Source organism: Geotrypetes seraphini, chromosome 16 (assembly GCF_902459505.1).
Source record: "Geotrypetes seraphini chromosome 16, aGeoSer1.1, whole genome shotgun sequence".
In the NCBI taxonomy this organism is placed as follows: domain Eukaryota; kingdom Metazoa; phylum Chordata; class Amphibia; order Gymnophiona; family Dermophiidae; genus Geotrypetes; species Geotrypetes seraphini.
Genome location: NC_047099.1, coordinates 32569066 through 32590440, shown reverse-complemented (window position 1 = coordinate 32590440; position 21375 = coordinate 32569066). Strand labels below are relative to the sequence as shown.

Below are 21375 nucleotides of genomic sequence, written 5' to 3'. Positions count from 1 at the left end.
AGGCATAAGCGAGGCAAGCTGGCTAAGGGTACCACAAGTTTGCTTTCATTTCAAAGAATATGGAAGATGTCAGCATAGCCGTTGCAGGCGTTCAGCATTTTCGGTTGGCATAGCTGGTGTCACCAAAGGCCTATGGGAAATTGTATCAATCTGACTCTGGCATGGGGATGCAGATAGACCCTGAGGGCAGGAAGATGGTTTCAAGTAGTCCTGATTAAATCATGATTAGCTAAAATGTGTTAATGTATTAATCAGAAACTATTGTCCGAGGCATACTGGAAATTTAACTACAGCCTAGTATTTTTTTTTGGAAATTATAGGTATGCTTCACTGTTGCAGCATTAGATTTTGCTTTAGGTGATATTTACTGGCTCTGTGGAGACCTCCGGCTCCGTGTTAAACTACTCAGCCAGTAGATAGGCCAGTGCACTTTAGCTATACATAGATGAGATAGGGGTCCCAGATGAATTCAAGGCCCGAGACCAGGTTAAGGCTAGGTTTGAGTCCCTTATTACTATCAATAAGAATGTTGAACTTAAACGTAATTCTGGTTTATCTAATCCTTGGGACCAGTATTTTAGTTGGATGCAGGGGTGGGTAAAAGACCTTCTTATTGTTATAAATTTTAGACTGTTCCTGCGCTGTTTGACTCATATTGCAGCCCCTAAAACCCCTCCTCAAGAGACATATCTAGAATATCTCTCCCTCCACGCTCATGCTGTGCATTTATGATGTCATTTTCATGACGTAAGAGGGGATTGAAAGGACACATTTGAATAGATAGATTTTCTGTCTCTGTCTATGAAAGGACACATTTTAAGTTTTCTGTCTCTGTCCATGCTGGAAGTAATCAAATGTAGAATGTTGGGTGTTTACTCTCTTAATGGTTTGGGAAGAGGTCATTTAATTTATGTTAACTAGGTTAGTTGTCTGAGACATGAAGGCTCAACCCCCCACAGCTCTTAACACCTTTAAGATTTAAACAATGAAGTACATATCCTGCTCACGCACCCCCTCCCCTCTCTTGTCCATCCCCCTTTTCCTGTGATGGTTACCACTGACCCATGTAACAGATATATAAATGAATGCACACTCATAATAAATCAGGCAAAAATCTCTTTAGAATACTGGCTACCTATCTTTCTTTCTGGGGGGAATTGCCTCCAGATGACAGAATGTTTTGCAGAACGATTTCAGGACCAAGAAACGGATCCTGTACGTTTCAGCGACACGCCTTGTTGTTTTGGCATCGATTGGACCTGGCTTGGGGTGACTCTTTGTTCTGTAAGTTGGCATTCACTGCTGCTCGATTAGCCATTGCCTCTCTGTGGAATCAGGCGCTTCCTCCCACGTGGGCCCTGGTGGAGCAATGTTTGCTTACTTGGCAAAACCTATATCACTTAACAGCCTTGAGACATGGTAAACTACATGGCTATGCTCATGTGTGGCGTAATTTTCGGGCCTCTGTGGGAGTTAGTGGTAGGGGTGGTCAGGGGCTTTGAGTTGGCCTTGATGTCGGAATGGGTGGGCGATGCTTGGGGGGATCCCATAACCATATTCCTTTCCAATTTTTGGTTTATGTTTGGAATTGACTGTTCTCAACCTTATTGAGAGCTGTGGGTATTGTGTTTTGTCCCTGGGGGGTGGGAGGGGGGGTATTGGCTGTGTTTGGGTGGGTATTATAGATTGTTCTTTTTAGTTTGTAGGACTTGCACATGTCTATATTGTTGATTGCACTTATGTGCGCTATTTTGGAGTGTGATATTTTGCTCTCTGTATTTTTGTTCTTGCATTTCATGTGCAATTGTTATGTACTGTTTGGAGTGTTTTTCAATAAAAGCTTTTCAATTAAAAAAAAAAAAAAAAAAAGACAAACCTGGACATACTGAACTACCTAGTGGAGAAATACCTTGTGTATGTTGGACATTACAGCCATTTTAACACATATTTTCTCACAGTCTAAGCAGCCTTTCTTTACAAGCTAACCAGATGGAACAGCATGTACTTCGCTAATCTATGAAAATGATACTCCTGCTGGCCTAGTTCTTGTCTTCCTAAGGAGGATACTTCTCCAAGGTTCGGTGACCATTGTTCATTTGTACTGAGCTGTTATCAGTGCCGTATGACATATGCACCCTGAGAAGCCATAAACCACCCATAACAAGTAACAACCCCTGAAGGGGGAGTAGGGATGTGGGGGCCTGGTGCCTGTCTCTAAAGCAAGCCATGGGATCCAGGCATGGCCAGGATGCTGGAATGTCACCCTTGCATCTTTGTTTCAGTTTGCTGCATAAGACTGTCTACGAGGACACCATCCTGAAGACATACAGTGTTTTATAACAAACAAATCAGCCTCAGCAAGGTGATAAGGATTCAAGATATGGACAAAAGAAGTTCCTGAAGTGCCCTCTGTTTCTGGACTGCTAGGGCCCCTCTCGTGGGGGGGGAAGTGAGAGAGGCGTGGACTGGGGGGGGGGAATAGTTAGGTATACATTTTTTGTATCACTAGGGAGTCATATGACCAGAGTTCGGGGATGAGCCTTTTGAAACAAAGCAAGAATTTATCTGTATAAAAGAACATGCATCACAAGTAGGGTCAGAGAGGTTTACCTGCTTATGCCGGGGGGGGGGGGTGTGCTAGCCCCCTGCTCGGCATATGAGTATAAGTGTTACTCTCCATTGCATATTCTGAACTGACAATATATATTTCTTTCTATTATGTCTCCGCTGCTATAAATTTGTAAGCCATTAAACTAACAATAAAAAATATTGTCTGTTTTGGAAAATACAATGCCGTCTTGTAGTCATTCCAATGAGGTCAGCAAAGCAGCCTTTTTATCTCATTGGTGACTGCCCGACGTGATCATGATTAACAGATTTATTTTATAAGGTGCTCCGGTGAACTCCAAAGAGAAACACGTTCAGGAGGCGTAAGTATTTCGCCTTGGTGCTGGACGGATGGTTTTCCTGGGTGAGGCACTAGTCACCCAGAGAACGTACGGAATTAACACTGTACAAATTGTAAGTACAACTTTTTACTTTAATTTTTGTATATATTAGACGTCAGTTTTATAAATAGGGAAAGATAGAACAGTGTAGGGACGCGCGTGTTTTTTGTTTTCAAGAGATTGTATATTTTGTATATAATAGGGAATTGAGCAGTTTAGTCTGCATCAGGATGTTACCTCTAGAGGTCGTGCAAACGGCCAATCATTCTAAATTAGCTACAAACATCTCCCACTTCCATGAAAAATGGATTAAAGTGACAGCTCCAGACTCTGGATCAGATTCTTAGTTTTCTGATTCAGCATCTGACGACCATGCAGCACAAACACATGTGTATGCAGACCCTGTCCGAACCATGTTCCAGTCAGCACTCTCTCCTATGGAGATAGTGCTCCAGAATGAGAGATCTCCCAAGTATGTATATGTTTGGGTATCTAATTTGGCAGATTGGACAGAAGGACGGGCCCCGCAAATGATTCCCTACCCCCGAGAGGGGTCATTTGAAACTATCCATATGAATACTGCCCGACTGTGCATCAAGCAAGGCACAGGAGACCCCGGCTGGGATCTCAAATACATGAAAAAAGGCTTAAAGGTGTGGGAAAAATACGAGCACATTTACAAGGGAGAAGCAGTTCAATTCCCAGGAACTGCTTTAAGACAAAGCGTGGCTACGCCCATGCCCATCATGCAAGCCCCCCTTCTCATGAGCACAAAAGAAGGAGGGGGAGTGCAGCGCTCCTACATTCCTTGGAGCTTCACTGACTTTGTGGCAATTCAACGGCAGCTTCCCCCCTTGATGCAGGGAGCTGGCCCATGGATTAAGAAGTTTGAAAAAATTACAGCTCAGTGGACCTTGGGGATAGGTGACGTCCGACACCTATTAGTCCAATTGGTAGGCAATACAACAACTGATATCTTTTCAGATGCTGGCATTCCAGATTATACACCCGATGTCACATACTTTGACGGAGCCCCATTCAATACCAGCCGCCCGAGGGTCTGGAAAGCACTAAGGGACAGATACCCTGACATTAAGGATTTTTCAAAGTTAACCACTAAAAGCTACCCTCTGACAAATGACATTTATGATCAGCCTTGTAGTCATGCGATCATGCGAGATCTGGCATACCAGATCTTAAAAAGCACGTTGCCAAAGAAGGTTCAGATCAAGTTAGACAATGTTGTAGCAATAGAAGGAAAGCATTTGAGTGAGATTGTTTCTCATGTCAATCACTTTGTGAAACAATCAAAAGAAGAGGAAGCCAAAACAGAGAAAGAAATGGCACAGATGCAAAAGAAGGTTTTTGCTTTACGGATTGAAAAGGAGGAATCAGCGAAGGCAGACGAAGTACAACAGATTAGCCAGGCTATCCAAGATAACATTAACACAACAGTAGAAAAGGCATTACAACTTGCTCAAATTAAATGGACTAACAACACCCGGCAACCCCCCTTCCGAGGAGGCCGTAGGGGGAGGGGTACCCCGTCTCAAATACCCAGATCTCAGATACAATGCTTTACGTGCCATAGATTTGGCCATTATGCAAATGAATGTAGAAATCAAATCCTGCGAGGGAAAGGCAGGTACAGGGGAGGCAGAGGCAATCCTCGGCCCCCTGGCAACCCTTACAATCAAGGAGGGCAAATGAATTGGGACCACGCAGGCCCTGAGGATGGGGGTGCATATACCCAATGACGGTCTCAATATGTTTGCAAAAAGAAAAGATTTCTTTTGGTATGTATGTGTTCTTTTTCTCAATGGATAGAAGCTTTCCCTTGCTCCTCTGAGTCAGCAGTAGAGAGCTGCACGGGAACGGGGACGACGGGAATCCCGCGGGACCCGTGGGCATCCCGCGGGGTCCCCCTTTGGGTCACGGGGATCCCGTGGGGACGCCTCCGAGGGTCGCGGGGTTCCTGCGGGGCTGGATGTACTCAGTCGCGCGGCTCTTCTCCCTACCTTCTCTGCTTGCAGCACAGAGCCGAACGGAAGTCTTCCCGACGTCAGCGCTGACGTCGGAGGGGAGGGAGGGCTTAAACAAAGCTTAAACAAAGCCCTCCCTCCCTCCGACGTCAGCGCTGACGTCAGGAAGACTTCCGTTCGGCTCTGTGCTGCAGGCAGGGCAGGTAAGGAGAAGGAGAGTAGCCTCGCGGTTCGAGTGGCTACCAAGGGAGGGGGCGGTCCGCCCCGCCACACCCCGCCCTGGTTGCAGCACAGCCGGCCAGGTCCCCTTACTTTTGTGGCACTTCCACGACCGACCGACAACAGCCCCGGTCCATCCTCCCTGCCCTGTAGCCGCGAATCTAAATTATCTTCTTACAGCAGCTGTAATAAGGTAATTTAGATTCGCAGTTAAGGGCAGGGAGGTTTGTCGGACCGGGGCTGTTGTCAGTCGGTCGGAGAAGTGCCACAAAAGTAAGGGGACTTGGCCGGCTGTGCTGCACCCGGGGCGGTAGAGAAGGAGTGGGGAGAAGGACGCTGAAAGGCCATGGGGAAGACGGGAGGAGGGGGGGAAGGACTCTGAAAGCACTTGAAGACAGAGGAGGGAGAAGGACGCTGAAAGCACATGGGGAATACAAAGGGGTGGAGAAGGACGCTGAAAGGCCATGGGAAAGGCGGGGGGGGGAAGGACTCTGAAAGCACTTGTGGAAGACAGAGGGGGGAGAAGGATACTGAAAGCACATGGGGAAGACAAAGGGGTGGAGAAGGACGCTGAAAGGACATGGGGAAGACGGGGGGTGGGGTGGGGTGGGTGGAGAAGGACGTTGAAAGGCCATGGGGAAGACAGAGAGGGAGAAGGACGCTGAAAGGACATGGGGAAGCAGAGGGGGGAGAAGGACACTGAAAGCACATGGGGAATACAAAGGGGTGGAGAAGGACGCTGAAAGGCCATGGGAAGGGCGGGGGGGGGAAGGACTCTGAAAGCATTTGTGGAAGACAGAGGGGGGAGAAGGATACTGAAAGCACATGGGGAAGACAAAGGGGTGGAGAAGGACGCTGAAAGGACATGGGGAAGCAGAGGGGGGAGAAGGACACTGAAAGCACATGTGGAAGACAGAGGGGGGAGAAGGACGCTGACAGGACATGGGGAAGATGGGGGGAGAAGGACACTGAAAGGAAATGGGGAAGAGAGAGTAGGGAGAAGATGCTGGCAGGGAAGAAGACAGATGCCAGACTATGGGGAGAGCGGAGAGAAGAAGATGGGTGCCAGACCAATTTGGAAGAGGGAAGAAAGGGAGAGGCACAGTAACAGAGCAAATGGAAGATGCAGAAGGAAGAGAGACAGTGGATGGAAGGAATTGAATGAGAAGATGAGGAAAGCAGAAACCAGGCAACAAAGGTAGGAAAAGAATTATATTTCTTTTTTTTTATTTTGCTTCAGGATAAAGTAGTATATTAGTTGTGTTGATAAAAATTTATAAACATTAGAGGCTCTGGTAGAAACCCATTTGCAAAGTATGTATTCTTCCCAATTAATATTTTCAAATTAATAAAGTCTTTTTGCTTATTTGTAAATGGGTTTTTACCAGAGCCTTTAATTCAGTAGTATAATTAAATGAAATAACTATTTCTGAAGTTTATATGGACGGGCGGGGACGGAGGGGATTCCTCGCGGGGACGGGTGGGGACGGAGGGGATTCCTCGCGGGGACGGGTGGGGACGGAGGGATTCCTCACGGGGACGGGTGGGATTCCTCATGGGGACGGGTGGGGACGGGTTGGACTTTGGCGGGGACGGGTGGGATTTCTGTCCCCGCGCAACTCTCTAGTCAGCAGCTGCTGCTGCAGAGATGCTTTGCCGTGAGCTCTTTAGTAGACACGGTGTGCCTGAAGTTCTGTACTCAGATAATGGCACCCATTTCCGTAATGACCTCTTGGCTGAGGTCTGTGCCCGGCTGGGCTTTGCACAACAATCTGTAACTATTTACCATCCGCAAAGTACTGGGTACGCAGAGAAGGCCCATGATCTTCTAAAAGTGGCACTGCGTAAGCTTATGCCCTCTGCTTGCTCTAATTGGCTAGCATACCTGCCTGCTGCACTGTATGCTGTCCGGAACAGGACGTTTAAATTGGACATTTGTATATATACTGTATGTATATATATATATATATATATTAGGGGAAAGAATAGGGTTGAGTCAAGATCTGGATTGATTTTTTTTTTTTCTCTTTCTGTGCACCCTGCAATTGTGTGTGTATGAGACATGCCAGGGGCACATGGGTCTAGTCATATGGGTCTAGACATAATAAGGAAAGTGTTTTCTTTCCTTCTTTTCTTTTCTTTGTTTTTTTTTGTTTTAGGATATCTTTTGACTTTAGGAGACATTATAATTCGTTTATACCGCTGTGGGTGTCTGACTTTTTCTAGCATCAGTTTCTGATGATGGACCTTTCTGCGTTGGTTATATGAAATTAGTACCCCGTAATGTGTATTTTTCTTTAGATTATATTTTGATGTGACAGGAACAACAAACACTAGTGTTTGGCTTTTGTCTTTGCAATGTATTTTGCCTACAATAAATAAACTAAGGTCTGCTCATTAGTTCTGAATTGGTTCAGGCTTTTACACAGCCATGCTTGGACTGGATTAACTCTCCTCATCTTATGGTTTAGCACCATTTAGATAAATTCAAAGCACCAAAACAAACACCCAAACATTTTCCCTTTGCCCTCTCCTTGTTTCTTATTTGTTTAATTCTGGGTTTGTAGAGGTTGGTTTTTTGTTTTTTTTTTGTGATTTTGTAATTCCTTATTGTTTTCTTCACCTTATTTTTATTGTTGTCCAAGGCTTATTATTTGGAATTTAATCAACTTTTTGTCATACTTGTCAAATTAATAAAACAAAAGTTCTGGGGACACCTGACAAGACACAGAGAACGAGAAATTGGTGATGTTGAGAAATTACCCAGGGAGATGGAAAAAGCATTTAGGTTGGTAACCTGGGAAAGGTTAGTAAAGCAAGACAGCATGATTGTTGCCGAATGTTGCAGACAGGATAGTGTAAGTTGATAAACAGGGTATAATGCATGTGGATCTAGCCAGAATTAAGAATGTGAGTTTCGCACTGATGCATGAGAATAAGGACTGGGATTTTCGACATATCATTTTGTCATGCTCGAAAGAACTAGTGTTTGATCCTGCGTGCAGTGGAGCAGTGGATTTGTTAAGGGCAGTGCGTCATTTAAAGTGAATTGTGCCAGATAGTTTCTCGCAGTTGTAAAAGTGTGTCTGCTGGTAATAAAACAAACCCAAAAAGAAAAACACATACAAACAACAACCAGCGACCTTTGTCTGTCATGTAGGGTTTGTGTTGGGCACATCCCTGCCTTTGTATCCCAGTGTTGGGGGATTTAAAGTACAAGACTACCAATGATAGAGGTTAAGTATCCATATTTTTCTGACAATTGAAATATTTGGATTGTGATTCATTCTTGTGTGCTTACTGTCTCCTTTGCTTTCCCATATTGTGTCTTTATCCTGCTGTTCTTTATGAATTCTTTCTTCCCATGCACGTTTGTATAAAGTGTTATTATCACTCAGATTCTAAATACAATTGGAAATAGAAATTCCTTTAAAACAGTAGCTACATCTAGTCTGCAGCAGTGCCCTCTCCTCTGAGTGTAGCGGGACCCAGGTGGCATACAAGGGTTCCAGGTCTGCCTGCAGGGAACATGGCTAAGTGTCCTCAGGGGTGGTGTCACGTTACATTGTCTCTTCTTTGTCTTCGCAGTCATACATACAGAGCTGTTCTGGACCTGTTACAATGAGCCTTTTTCTAACCCAGAGAAGGAGAACACTGTTATGCTTTCAGTACCCTTGAAATGACCTTGCACTTAACATTTAACTTGTTTCTTTTTTTTCCCTTTGAATTGACATTGCTCTACTTCAGAATACCTCTATTTTAACATTGTACACGGTATCTTACTTTACCTAGTAAGTTTTGCTTCTTTTTCCAGATTGAAGCTCACCCTAGCAGTTGCGTCCCTGTCTTCCTTATGAATGAAATCGGCAGGGCACCGAGTCAGTATGATCACATTCTTACGTTTTCTCTTTCAGAAGTCCCAGTACCCCTTTCGATGCCTTTTATGATTATGTGATTACTATGCCATGTGTTATAGCCACTGTGTGCACACAATTATGATTCGTGCTATGATGATGTTTGTTTTTGTCTAACTGTGCATTTCTCTGCAGGTCTAAGTTCAGCTCTGAATCTTTGACTGATGGATGAAAAGTTCCACGCCTGTACCTTGGTGTTTTCTATGTTTGTGCCCTGTAATCTTTGTGTTGTCTATCTGTTTGGTTTGTGGGGTACCCCGGGGAAACTGACTATCCATTGGCCATTTTTAGAGATTTTTCTTTGGCCATTTTTGGAGATTTTTCTCTCCCTTTTTGCATTTTTGTTTTTTCCTATCTAAATTGCCTTTTTACATTACATTTTTTTTTCCTCTTTCATGGCCTGAGCGCTGCTCCGTTAGGGGTTCTCTTATTTAGAGAAAGGTTCTATAGACTTAATGGTATTTTTCTGTGCCCTCTCCTAAGTTTACACCATGTAACATGTCCTCTTCTGCATATTGTATACTTGAATCTTGTATCTTTCTTGCTGTACTTATGACCAGTAAATGTCTTATTTTTATCCCTTGTTGATGCCCTCAGTACGGGCAACCTGTTCTCTCTCTTTCTTTTCTTTGACTCTCTTCACTGGATTTCGGCTGCTGGATGATGATACCTGGACTTCTTTCAAGATGGTGTATGTGCAGACCCCTTTCATTCCGAGTGTACACCATACCGGTTTAAAGTGACTGCGTGCCTTGAACTGCTGCATATGTTATCTGTTATCTTTCTTGTATTTGTTAAGTTTGAACTTTCTAAACCTTTGAATAAAATTTCATGGGAAAAAAAAAAAAGTGGGGAAGAAAACCCCATAGAACCTCACCTGGATCAAGCACCAGTCTTAATGGAATCAAGGTTTTCAGGACCTTCTCAGATCTTGGACCTGCTTAGTAGCTCCCCAGGTAATCTGAGAGTATTACTGAACAGCCGTTTACTAGAGTCTTTTCCTCCCAAAAAAATAATTTTAAAAGCTCAGACAGATTTTGGATAACATTGTTATCCCTCCCCGGAAGTCTTTCTCGCCATGCGCTAATGAATGGAGGGTGACTTTATAAAGTACCACTTCTCTTGCTGCCAGAAGTTCACTCTGCTCCAAGAAGGTGTTTCTGTGATCTCTGTGGCACCCCACTCTCTTGTTCTCACATCTTCCTTGGAGAACAAAGTTTACAAATCCCAGTCTCATTTGGCTAAGCATATCCATGCACCTGCTCTCCTCAGGCACTGTCAATGCTCCCTCTAAGAGGGATTTTTCCTTTTGACTATTCATCTCCACACCCTGTATGACACACACATTTCACAACATTTCTCACCTGTATGATTCTCCACCTCCCCCAGCTGATAACAGAAATAAAACAATACAAAACCCCACAAAAATTCCAGTGCTGGCTTCTAAACTCTCCTCAGCAATTACGTTAATCTCTCTTTACAATAGTTTCTCTTTATACAATCTTTTGACTGCTTCTCCATAGTTTCAGCCCTGTCAACCCAAGCAAAGTACCGGGTAGAGCTTTGGATTCTTGCCCAGAAATAGCTAAAAAGAAAAAATTGAATAAATTTAAATTGAATCAGATTGGGCAGACTGGATGGACCATTAGAACGTAAATAATTTGTTTACAATGTCTTGTTTTGTCCTCCCTATTTTTTTTTTTTAAATTGTTATATGCACTGAAGTATATGATACTGCGTAGATAACAAATCTTAATAAACTTGAAACTTGAACTTGACTTCAGGGCCTGCCGTCATCTACTATGTTACTATGTTACTTGCTTGCAGAGCTGTGTTTCTTCAAGGAACCAGGCTTCTTTTTAGCCAGTTGATATGGCTCAGGTTATTTAATGCATGTGATATAATCATTTACTTCATGCATTCAAGATGAGGACAATGCATTTTTTACGATACTTCAACCTCTCAATTGGTCTACTAGGGGTGAGTTTCTTTGTCAAAATAGGGTATCATTTGAATGATGAGAATAGTGGGTTAATAAAAGTGATATATTAATCATAATAAAAGTAACACACTAAGGTGTAAATAAAGTTCTCAAAGCTAGCACTGTACAAATTATCCATTATACTCCCTTCTTTTTGTTCATAATTCATTTGTGGGCTGGATAACTTAGAAGTTGATCCGCTTGTGTGCTTGAGCTTTTTAAATACTGACAGCATTCCAGCATTTCATGGAAAGCTGGGAATAGTCACAAAGTTCAGTCCTGAATAGAGAAAGACACAGGGACAGACGCTTGTGTGGGGTTATAGGGTAATATTCGGTGGCACATAGAAACATGATGGCAGATAAAGGTCAAATGGCCCATCCAGTCTACCCATCCGTAGCAAGCACTATCTCCTCCTCTCCCTAAGAGATCCCACGTGCCTGTCCCACACCTTCCTGAATTCAGACAGTTTTTCCCTCATAGTGCCACTGAATATCCCCTCTTAACTCCCTATGTCGAAACCAACTAGTTTATGGGTTGGTCTGGGGCAGAGTGGAAGCTTAACTGGTTAGCAGCTAACCAGCTACTTGTAAGTAACCACAGAAAGTCAGGACAACAAAACAGCCATGCTAAATTTATGCAATGAGTCAACTGTGCACTAGTGCTGCCCGATTCATGATTCAAATCGATTCACTGATTCACTTCAGGTGAATCGATTCGAATCAATTTAAAACAAAAAAATCGGCCTCCCGATTCGGTGTCTCTTGCTGGCCAGCCGCTGACGCACCTGCTTTAGAGGGCGAGGGTGGGAGGGTCAGTTGGGAAATGCTGGTCTCCAGCTTCCCCATGGCCTCCCGCGCATCCATTTACCTAATTTCAGCAGCCTGCAGAGAGGATTGCTGGTGCTAGCGATCTTTGTAAGCTGCCATAGGCTTTCAGAGCTGTTTCCTTTGCCACGATCCTGCCTCTGACGTCAGAGGAGGGGCAGGACTGCGGCAGAGGAAAGATATCTCCGAAGACCTATGGCAGCTTGCAAAGATCGCTAGCACCGGCGTTCCTCTCTGCAGGCTGCTGAAATTAGGTAAATGGGGTGCAGTCCTTCTGGGGGTGGTACAGGCTTTGGGGGGAACAGGCAGGCCTTCAGGGGGGGACAGACCTTCAGGGGAGGGGGGCCCTGGTGTAGAAGTATGGGAAGAGGGGGTTCAAAGAGATGTGCATATGCTGGACTTTGGGGGGAAGAAATAATGGGTCTAAAAACAGAGGAGAGGGAGAGAAATGATGGACAATGGAATTTAGGGAAGGAACACAAAGGGAAAGAAGTTGGATACAATGGATGGTGTGGATGGGGGGATAGAGATACTGGATAGGAGGGTAGTTGGGAAAAGAAAGGGAGAGATGGTGAACCCTTGGGGAGTGGGGCAGGAGGGAGAGATGCTGGATGAATAGGTAGTTGAGAAAAGGTGGATCTGTGGATGGAGATGGAAAAAAAGGAAAGATGCCAGACCTCCGGGGGAGGGAAGGGAAATGGAAGGGGAGGACAGAGATAGAAGATGGATGGTTAGCACGGAGAAAAAAGAAAGGAGACCCTGGCAATCAAGTTATCAGAAGACAATAAGAGCCTGGGACCAACAAGATTTGAATAATGAGCAGACAAGAAAAGGTAGAAAAATAATTTTATTTTCTGTTTTGTGATTACAATATGTCAGATTTGAAACGTGTATCCTGCCAGAGCTGGTGTTAGACCGCAAACGTGAGCTAGGATTTAACAGAGAGAGAGAGGAAAAGTCTTTTTTTGTTTGTTCACACCACAGCGCCAGTGTGATTAGGAGAATGCAAAGGGGGTGAAGAGGCTATAAAATAAACCCTATAGCGCAATATATTATGCTCCACTCAATTGGAAAAGTGCATCTAGAATTCATCCACCATAAACCCTTTACTGTTCAGGAAAAGGCCTCAGAATTGGAGCCTATGTGCAGTTGTGTCATAGACTGAGGTGATCATCTCATGACTGCACTTAGGCTCCAATTCTGAGGCCTTTTCCTGAACAGTAAAGGGTTTATGGTGGATGAATGCTAGATGCACTTTTCCAATTGAGTGGAGCATAATATATTGCGCTATATTGTTTATTTATATCACTCGGGTTGGCTAACTTTAGGTTGTATAAAATAAACCCACCAGGATGTTTGAAAACAAACAAACAAACAAAAAAACACCCAATTGGGCAGGAAAATCAAATTGAAAAATCGATTCAATAGGCTGAATCGAATCAAAATTTTTTTTTTCCTGAATCAGGCAGCACTACTGTGCACTGTTTGGTGTCCAGTTGACTGTCAGTGTAGTTGTCATGCCTGGATATTCAAGGTGTGTGTGTCCCAACCCATGGAAAGTGCTGCCAACTGCGAGTTCTGAGATCAGACAGTAGTACTGTATGCGTTTGATATCTAAATTGGCTGTGAAGATAAGGTACGTGGCCATACAATTAAAAATGTTTTTGTGTATGGGTGTTTCCTTATGGAACCAACTATAGGGTCAATTAAGACTATGTTCGGATCATTATAACTTTAAGAGATTGCTTAAAACAAAGCTATGTGAATTGAAGGGCTGAAGTTAGGACCCAAAGTGGTGAACTGGGTCAGAAACTGGCTGTCAGACAGACGCCAGAGGGTGGTGGTTAATGGAAGTCGCTCGAAGGAAGGAAAGGTGACTAGTGGAGTCCCTCAGGGTTCGGTGCTGGGGCCAATCCTGTTCAATATGTATGTGAGTGACATTGCTGAAGGGTTAGAAGGAAAAGTGTGCCTTTTTGTAGATGATACCAAGATTTGTAACAGAGTAGACACCAAAGAGGGAGTGGAAAATATGAAAAAGGATCTGCAAAAGTTAGAGGAATGGTCTAATGCCTGGCAACTAAAATTCAATGCAAAGAAATGCAGAGTAATGCATTTGGGGATTAATAATAGGAAGGAACCGTATATGCTGGGAGGAGAGAAGCTGATATGCACGGACGGGGAGAGGGACCTTGGGGTGATAGTGTCCGAAGATCTAAAGGCGAAAAAACAGTGTGACAAGGCAGTGGCTGCTGCCAGAAGGATTCTGGGCTGTATAAAGAGAGGCGTAGTCAGTAGAAGGAAGAAGGTGTTGATGCCCCTGTACAGGTCATTGGTGAGGCCCCACTTGGAGTATTGTGTTCAGTTTTGGAGACCGTATCTGGCGAAAGACGTAAGAAGACTTGAGGCGGCCCAGAGGAGGGCGACGAAAATGATAGGAGGCTTGCGCCAGAAGACGTATGAGGAGAGACTGGAAGCCCTGAATATGTATACCCTAGAGGAAAGGAGAGACAGGGGAGATATGATTCAGACGTTCAAATACTTGAAGGGTATTAACGTAGAACAAAATCTTTTCCAGAGAAAGGAAAATGGTAAAACCAGAGGACATAATTTGAGGTTGAGGGGTGGTAGGTTCAGGGGCAATGTTAGGAAATTCTACTTTACGGAGAGGGTGGTGGATGCCTGGAATGCGCTCCCGAGAGAGGTGGTGGAGAGTAAAACTGTGTCTGAGTTCAAAGAAGCGTGGGATGAACACAGAAGATTTAGAATCAGAAAATAATATTAAATATTGAACTAGGCCAGTTACTGGGCAGACTTGCACGGTCTATGTCTGTGTATGGCCGTTTGGTGGAGGATGGGCAGGGGAGGGCTTCAATGGCTGGGAGGGTGTAGATGGGCTGGAGTAAGTCTTAACAGAGATTTCGGCAGTTGGAACCCAAGCACAGTACCGGGTAATGCTTTGGATTCTTGCCCAGAAATAGCTAAGAAGAAAAAAAAAATTAATTTAAATTGAATCAGGTTGGGCCATTCGGGTCTTTATCTGCCGTCATCTACTATGTTACTATGCTCCCTTGGACTTTTATTCTAAAATCTAGCTGTAATGACAAAGAAGGATGATACTGAGGAGTCCTCAGGTTGCACTTATTAAGATGTTTTGAAGTATTGTAAAATGTATGTTATTTTGGAAACCGATATACATTTTTAAAATAATAATTAAGAAATAAATAACACATGCTCAGTGCTGCTGCCAAGTTTCCCAGCTCCAGGAGGGAGACTGTTTGACCAGTCCTGGGTGTTACACATATATCGCAAAGCAGTGTGGGATTTGTAGTCCCTGATTTCTAACCATTGACGTCAGACTTGCACGCTGAAACAGGGAAGCTTGAAAGCTCTGCTAAGGAGCTTGGCTTATGGAGAGAGGCCTGGGGAAGTGGGTTCAGGTCTCACTGCAGCTCCCTTTGACTCGTTGCCCCAGATGCAAAATAAACCACTTTGATTGTAGCCACAGAGGGGCGGTATATCAAGTTTCTTTCCCCTTTGTTGCAGTCTCTGTGCTCTGCTGTTTGCTGGTGTCTCCTCCAGCTTCCTCTGTCCGCAGTTTGCACTAGGGGCAGGAAGGCACAGCAGGAAGTGCCCGGAGCCCTGGGAGATGTAGTCGCTAGCAGAAATGGTTGCCTGCAAGGTGCTGGCGGTAGATCCGGGGTGCAGGAATTAGGGGGGGGGGGGCAGTGAACGAAGAAGCAAATACGAGTCTGCATGGTATGGTCAGCAATGACTCTTCCTTCTTGCCTATCCGGTTCATTGCCTGGCTGTTTGCAAGTTCTCTCCCTGCTCTGCTCGTCTGTGTCTATTCTGTATTCTGAATCCTCCTTCTTTCTGCCTGTTTGTCATAAGATAACCGCCCCCCACCCCGCTCCTTGCAGACGCTTGAGTTTCTCTCCCTCTATGTGAGTTTCACCAGGGCCAAGCCAAATCAGTCTTAGTTTAGTATCCACTTTCCTTTCCCTTCCCCTTGTGGTTCTTGCTTTCATTCAACTACAAGTCCCAGCATACAACGGGGGGGGGGGGGGGGAGAGAGAAATCCAGGAATAGTTTAGCTCAGTGGTTTTCAGTGCCCTGCACCCAGCACTGTGATCTTTCAAAAAGGCAGCACCTGAATCCTAGTGGTTGAGGATGGGGATAGGGGATTGGGAGGTCAAAGGAGTGTGTGTGATGGAGGAGCCAGGCAGAGAATGAAAGATGCTGGATTTGCAAACTTAGTCACATAACTCCTGCAGTAAAAGCAGAAAAAAAGTTTCCCCAGTGCTCAAAGGAAGGAGGGGGGGGGGGGGGGGAGGAATGTGTTGTATGCGACAGGCAAACCTAAAAGTGTAGCATACATCTGTGCTGTTCTTCTCAATCTTTAAATATAAACTTTTCTATTTTGGGGGGGGTTTCACTTGAAAAGCGAACTGTATATTTAATCACAAAAAACAAATGCCAACGTGTGTTTTCATTTTCAGGTTTGCTGAAACTCAGACACATTTGTCACTTCAGTACCGACACAGGCTTTCTTCCACTTCCAAAAGAAATCAAAACGAAATCTAAGGAAATCAAAAGAAATCCTTTTTTCAAAACTTCCATCACCAGCTCTGAGCTAGCAGCATTTTTCCAGCGGTAAGAGTGGGGTTTGTTTGTGTGCTGTTCTCTGAGCTTGGGAGGGCATAGCAAATGACACTATTAACATACATTTGAGTTTATTTCTTTTTTTTTTTATTATTTATTCATTTTTGAATTCTTACAACAAGTGAATTAAACATATAACCAATTTTCGTTTATCACTTGTATTTACAAACAAATCATCTTGCAATATAGAATAAATACCCCCCTTTTTATCAATATTCCCAATTCCATATGATATACATTTCCCACCCCTCCCATATATATCTACTGCCCATGTGCTAAGATGTCTGATCATTAGAATAATTAGTCATTGGTTCCCAAATTTTTTTTAAATTATGAAGATTCCCTTGTTGTAACGCTAACACCTTTTCCATCTTATATATGTGACAAACTGAATTCCACCAAAATGTATAATTTAATTTAGTATAATCTTTCCAATTTTGAGTAATTTGTTGCATGGCGACCCCTGTCAATATTAATAATAACTTGTTATTATTTGCCGAAATCGGACTCTGAGTTCTCATTGCTGTACCAAATAATATAGTGTCATATGAGAGTCCTACATGGTTCTCTAATAATTTATTAATTTGGGGCCAAATTAGTTTCCAAAAAGCATTTACATAGGGACAAAAAAAAAATCAAATGATCTAACGTCCCAACTTCTAATCTACAATGCCAGCATCTATTAGACCTAGTACTATCTATCTTTTGCAAATGCGAAGGGGTCCATAAAACTCGATGTAACAAAAACATCCATGTTTGACTCATAGATGCTGACCTTGTAGACCTTAACCTCCAGGACCAAAATCGTGGCCATTGAGACGCAGAAATTGTCTGTCCAATCTCAATACTCCAAATATCCCTAAGTCCAGTTTTCTTTTATTTATTTATTTATTTATTTGAGTTTATTTCAATACAATTTGCGGCCGTCTCTGCTGTGCACATTGTGTCCTGCACTAAAAACCCCTCTGAGCATTCTGCGCAGATTTATTTGTTCTATTCCTGCATTAATTGGCCTTTTTGATGGTGGTAGATTTTGAGAATCAGCTTGCTGGAGAAGTGGAGGAAGGAGAGGAGAGATGCTGGTCCCAAGGGGATAGAAAGGGGAGGAAGAAAGAAATGCTAGGCTGGGGAAGGGATAAGGAGAGATGCTGGGCCTGAGGGGGTGGGAAGGGAAGGGAGAAGGAGAAATGCTTGGTCTGGGGGAAGGAGAGGATAAAGTTGGAAAGATGCTGGACCTGATGTGATTGGGGGAGGGGGAGGAAAGATGCTGGACCTGATGTGATTGGGGGAGGAGAGATGCCAGGCCTATTAGGGGGAAAGGAGAGGGTGAAGGAGAGATGGTGCACCTAATCAGCTGGGTAGTGAGGGAAGGCAAGAGAGACTGGTAATTGGGGCATTCCAGAGAGATGCTTGATGAGTCTGTCATTGTCCTACACTGGTTTGTATCAAGGCCATGTGGGGGAAGATATTTGTCAGTTTTCCTTTAGCCCTTTTGGACCCAAAGTGATCCTGAATTAAAAACTAGTGAAAATTAGCAGTTTATTGTGTCCTTTATGATATCTTGCCAGTTGGATTCCTTACTATGTTGCATTAACTGGGATTTTTATTCCCCACAGGGAACAAGGTTGTTAATTGTGAGGCCCTATGGAACTGCAAAAGAATGTACATGAGGGCTTGCCGCTCCCCACCATCTCTGAAGACTGCGTAGTCACTCTGCGTGGTGACTACCTCTACTACCACTATGGCTGTGACGGACTGGATGATCGTGGTTGGGGCTGTGGCTACCGGACATTGCAGACACTGTGTTCCTGGCTGGCCGGCTGGGAGGGCAGGACCCAGGCTGTGCCTGGCCTGTACGAGATCCAGAAGTGGTTAGTGGAAATAGAGGACAAGCCCCCAAGTTTTATTGGCTCCCGCAGCTGGATTGGTTGTGTGGAGGCTGCCCTCTGTGTGGAGCAGTACTGTGGTGCCCCCTGCAGGATTCTGCATACCCGGCCAGGGGAGAAGCTTGAGGGAGTGCTGGAAACCCTCAAGGGACACTTCCAGCATGGTGGGGGCCCTGTCATGATGGGGGGAGACACGGACAATTCCTCCAAAGGGGTTCTGGGCCTGTGTGTGGGCACCTCAGGGCAATATCTGCTGGTGCTGGACCCACATTTTTATGGACTGTGCAAGGACAAGGGCCGGCTACAGAGAGAGGGCTGGGTGCAGTGGAGGAACTTAAACTCCTTTGAACCCAGCTCTTTCTATAACTTTTGTCTGCCGCTGGTGCAAAGACAAACGCTAACAGAAAAATAAAAGATTCCTCTTAGTACAGTGCATGGGAGGAAGAGGGATCTAAGAATTACAGTGATTGAGAAAAAGAGCCTTGTCTAGTGGACTCTAGGGGGAGGCAGTTCTGTAAGTCCGTGCCAGATTTACCTAAAAACTAAATAAGCTGCAGCTTAGGGCCTCACAAAAGTTCTGAAAATTTGATGTGGCTTTTATCAAACTTATTTAAATGTTCAAGAGGTGGAATTATTGTACTTTCATCTGTACTTTTAAAATGGCTTCATACGTAATGAATTTAATATTTTAAGCACAAATTTTCTGGTTTTTAGGCTTCTCAGTTTTCTGATTTTGCAAACAAGTTAATTATTACTTATATTACTAAAAGTGATTTCACATTGCTAATTTTGTCAGCTGTTGCATCCCAGGGTCCACAAGAGCTGATCCAGCCTGTGTGTGTGCAGAAGTGTCTCAGGTGCGTGCCCAGCACGGTCAGTGCAAGAGAGGTTTCTCTCGGGCAGCAGGAGCTCTGGCAGGGACACTGGAACGGTCACAGCTTGGGTCTGTTTATAGCTTCAGGCCTATGGCATCAAACTCAAGGAGAAGGCAGGGCTTCAACTTGAGGAGCAGGCCCCAAGAACAGACCTACCCTGGCGCCATGCATGGGAATCACACCTGTTGAACCCTTTGGCTCTCCTGGGATGATTCCTTTTGAGTAAATTAATGGCTGTGGAGGAAGTCACCCTGGTAACCTTCATGGTGACTCTTGGTGTCAAATTTCTGTATATAGCAATCCTTCAAGAAGAAGCCATAGAAGTAATTTGGAAAGAACTTGAGGTGGGAGCTGAGGATTGCCGGATCCCTCCACAGATGCCATTGTGAGGTTAACAGAGATTGCAATGAACAACAACTTTTTAAAATACAGTGAACATATTTTTAAACAAATCTCTGGAGTGGCTATGGGGCCACTATGATACCATCCATAGCCAACTTGTTTATTAAGGCCTTTGAGGAAAATTTGATAATATCACTTATAAAACTTCTAAGTGATATACACGATAAAAAACATGGTCATTATATTACAGGTTAAAAATTTGGACAGAATCGGACAAGGACTAACCTGATACAAAAGGGATCCAGCGCAATGATTTTTCTGAAGATATCAAAATGTGGGTACGGTTCATAGATTTTTTTATTTTTTTTTGCATTTGGGTGACTTTTTTTAACTGGTTGGACAACAGACATCCAAAGATTCAGTTCAGTATGTTGACAGATTTGCATTGGCCCATTTAAGGATAGCATACAGTCGGCACCAAAACGTCAAGGAAATACTCTGTCCAGCAGACACATCCTCTTTAACTCTTGAACACTCAGATTTAACTCCTTCCACATTCCTGCCTAAGTGTTCCCCCCCCTCTCCCTCCCCCTCTTTTCTCTACGTAAAGATAGAGCGGCACTATTTTTTTTTAACTTGTGGGATAAAAATATGGTGATTTAAGAACCAGGTGATTTGTACATCAGTTCCACAACGGAAATTGCGAACACATATTATAAGATTCAAGAACTGGGAGGGGGGGTTAACATGGGGTTTGATCCCTCCAGCGAACTGTGGGGGATATCTAGTTCCTAAAAACCCACAGAGGATTAACGTGACAATCTTCATGAAACATAGCAACCCGCAGGTAGTAATCCTGCTGGTTATCTCATCTATCAACAACAGGATCGAGGAGTAACATGCTGAGTCAATACTTATGGCTATTTTTTTTTCCAGTGGTTTAAACAGAAAACGCGTCATTGATGACGTCAAACTCCACTACAAAGCTGGCCTTCTCTGAATCGCGGCCATTTTTGCCGCTAGTGTGAGTGCTAAGAACAATAGTGACAATAGTGAGTGTTTCATTTATGGGTAAGGTTTTTAGGGATCCCTTTACTAAAGCTTAGCATGCACAAACGGACATTAGTGTATGCTAAATGCCACGTGGCTGAAACTTTTCAGCGACCCCCTCGTACGTGCTAATTGGTGCTAATTAATTCTAATTAGCACCAATAATTGCTTAAGATCCCAATTATCGACACTAATTGACTCATTACTCAATTAAATTGTGCACGTAAATTTGGTGGATGTCAAACTTTGTGTATGCAATTCTTGGCACCTTTTATAGAACCTTTGGGCATATACTGAGACATAGGCACGGAGGAATGCGGCACATTGCGCTTGTCAGTCTTCAGTTCAGCCCCACTTATAGAATCGCGTGCAGTGATGCCTAAAGTAGACAACTGAAAACACATGCAATTCAGTCACTGAGTCAGCAGAAAGTTACTACTGAGAGGTCCAGAGGGTTGTCAGATTGCCCCCCAAGCAAGTGGACACAATTTAAATTTCACGGGTGGCCGGATATGACATCACGGGGGTGTGAGTATTTTAGTCCCTGTGTCAGCACGCTACGGCCATCTTTTGGTCTGCTGATGGCTAGATAATATGAGATCCGAGTAAATAGGTGAGAGTAGTTTTATGACTGGGTAAGGGGTAATAAATGTACCCTTTGGATATTAAACGTTGCTTCATGTTACTTT

The 21375-nt window shown here is 44.0% G+C and overlaps 1 protein-coding gene across 6 annotated transcripts; it reads left to right on the top strand.

The window, feature by feature from the left end:
• Positions 1–12644: 12644 nt before the first annotated feature.
• Positions 12645–19202, top strand: UFSP1 (UFM1 specific peptidase 1 (inactive)). Of its 6 annotated transcripts, none has more exons than XM_033925080.1 (3): positions 12645–12704; positions 16371–16524; positions 18150–19202. In XM_033925080.1, exon 3 carries the CDS (start codon positions 18178–18180, stop codon positions 18829–18831), a length of 654 nt encoding a protein of 217 aa, XP_033780971.1. In that variant the 5' UTR covers positions 12645–12704; positions 16371–16524; positions 18150–18177; the 3' UTR covers positions 18832–19202. The 6 variants fall into 6 exon arrangements, with proteins under 6 accessions (XP_033780971.1, XP_033780970.1, XP_033780973.1 ...); XM_033925079.1 differs by lacking the exon at positions 12645–12704 and adding an exon at positions 15234–15383; XM_033925082.1 differs by lacking the exon at positions 12645–12704 and adding an exon at positions 15239–15298.
• The last annotated feature ends 2173 nt before the right edge of the window (positions 19203–21375 follow it).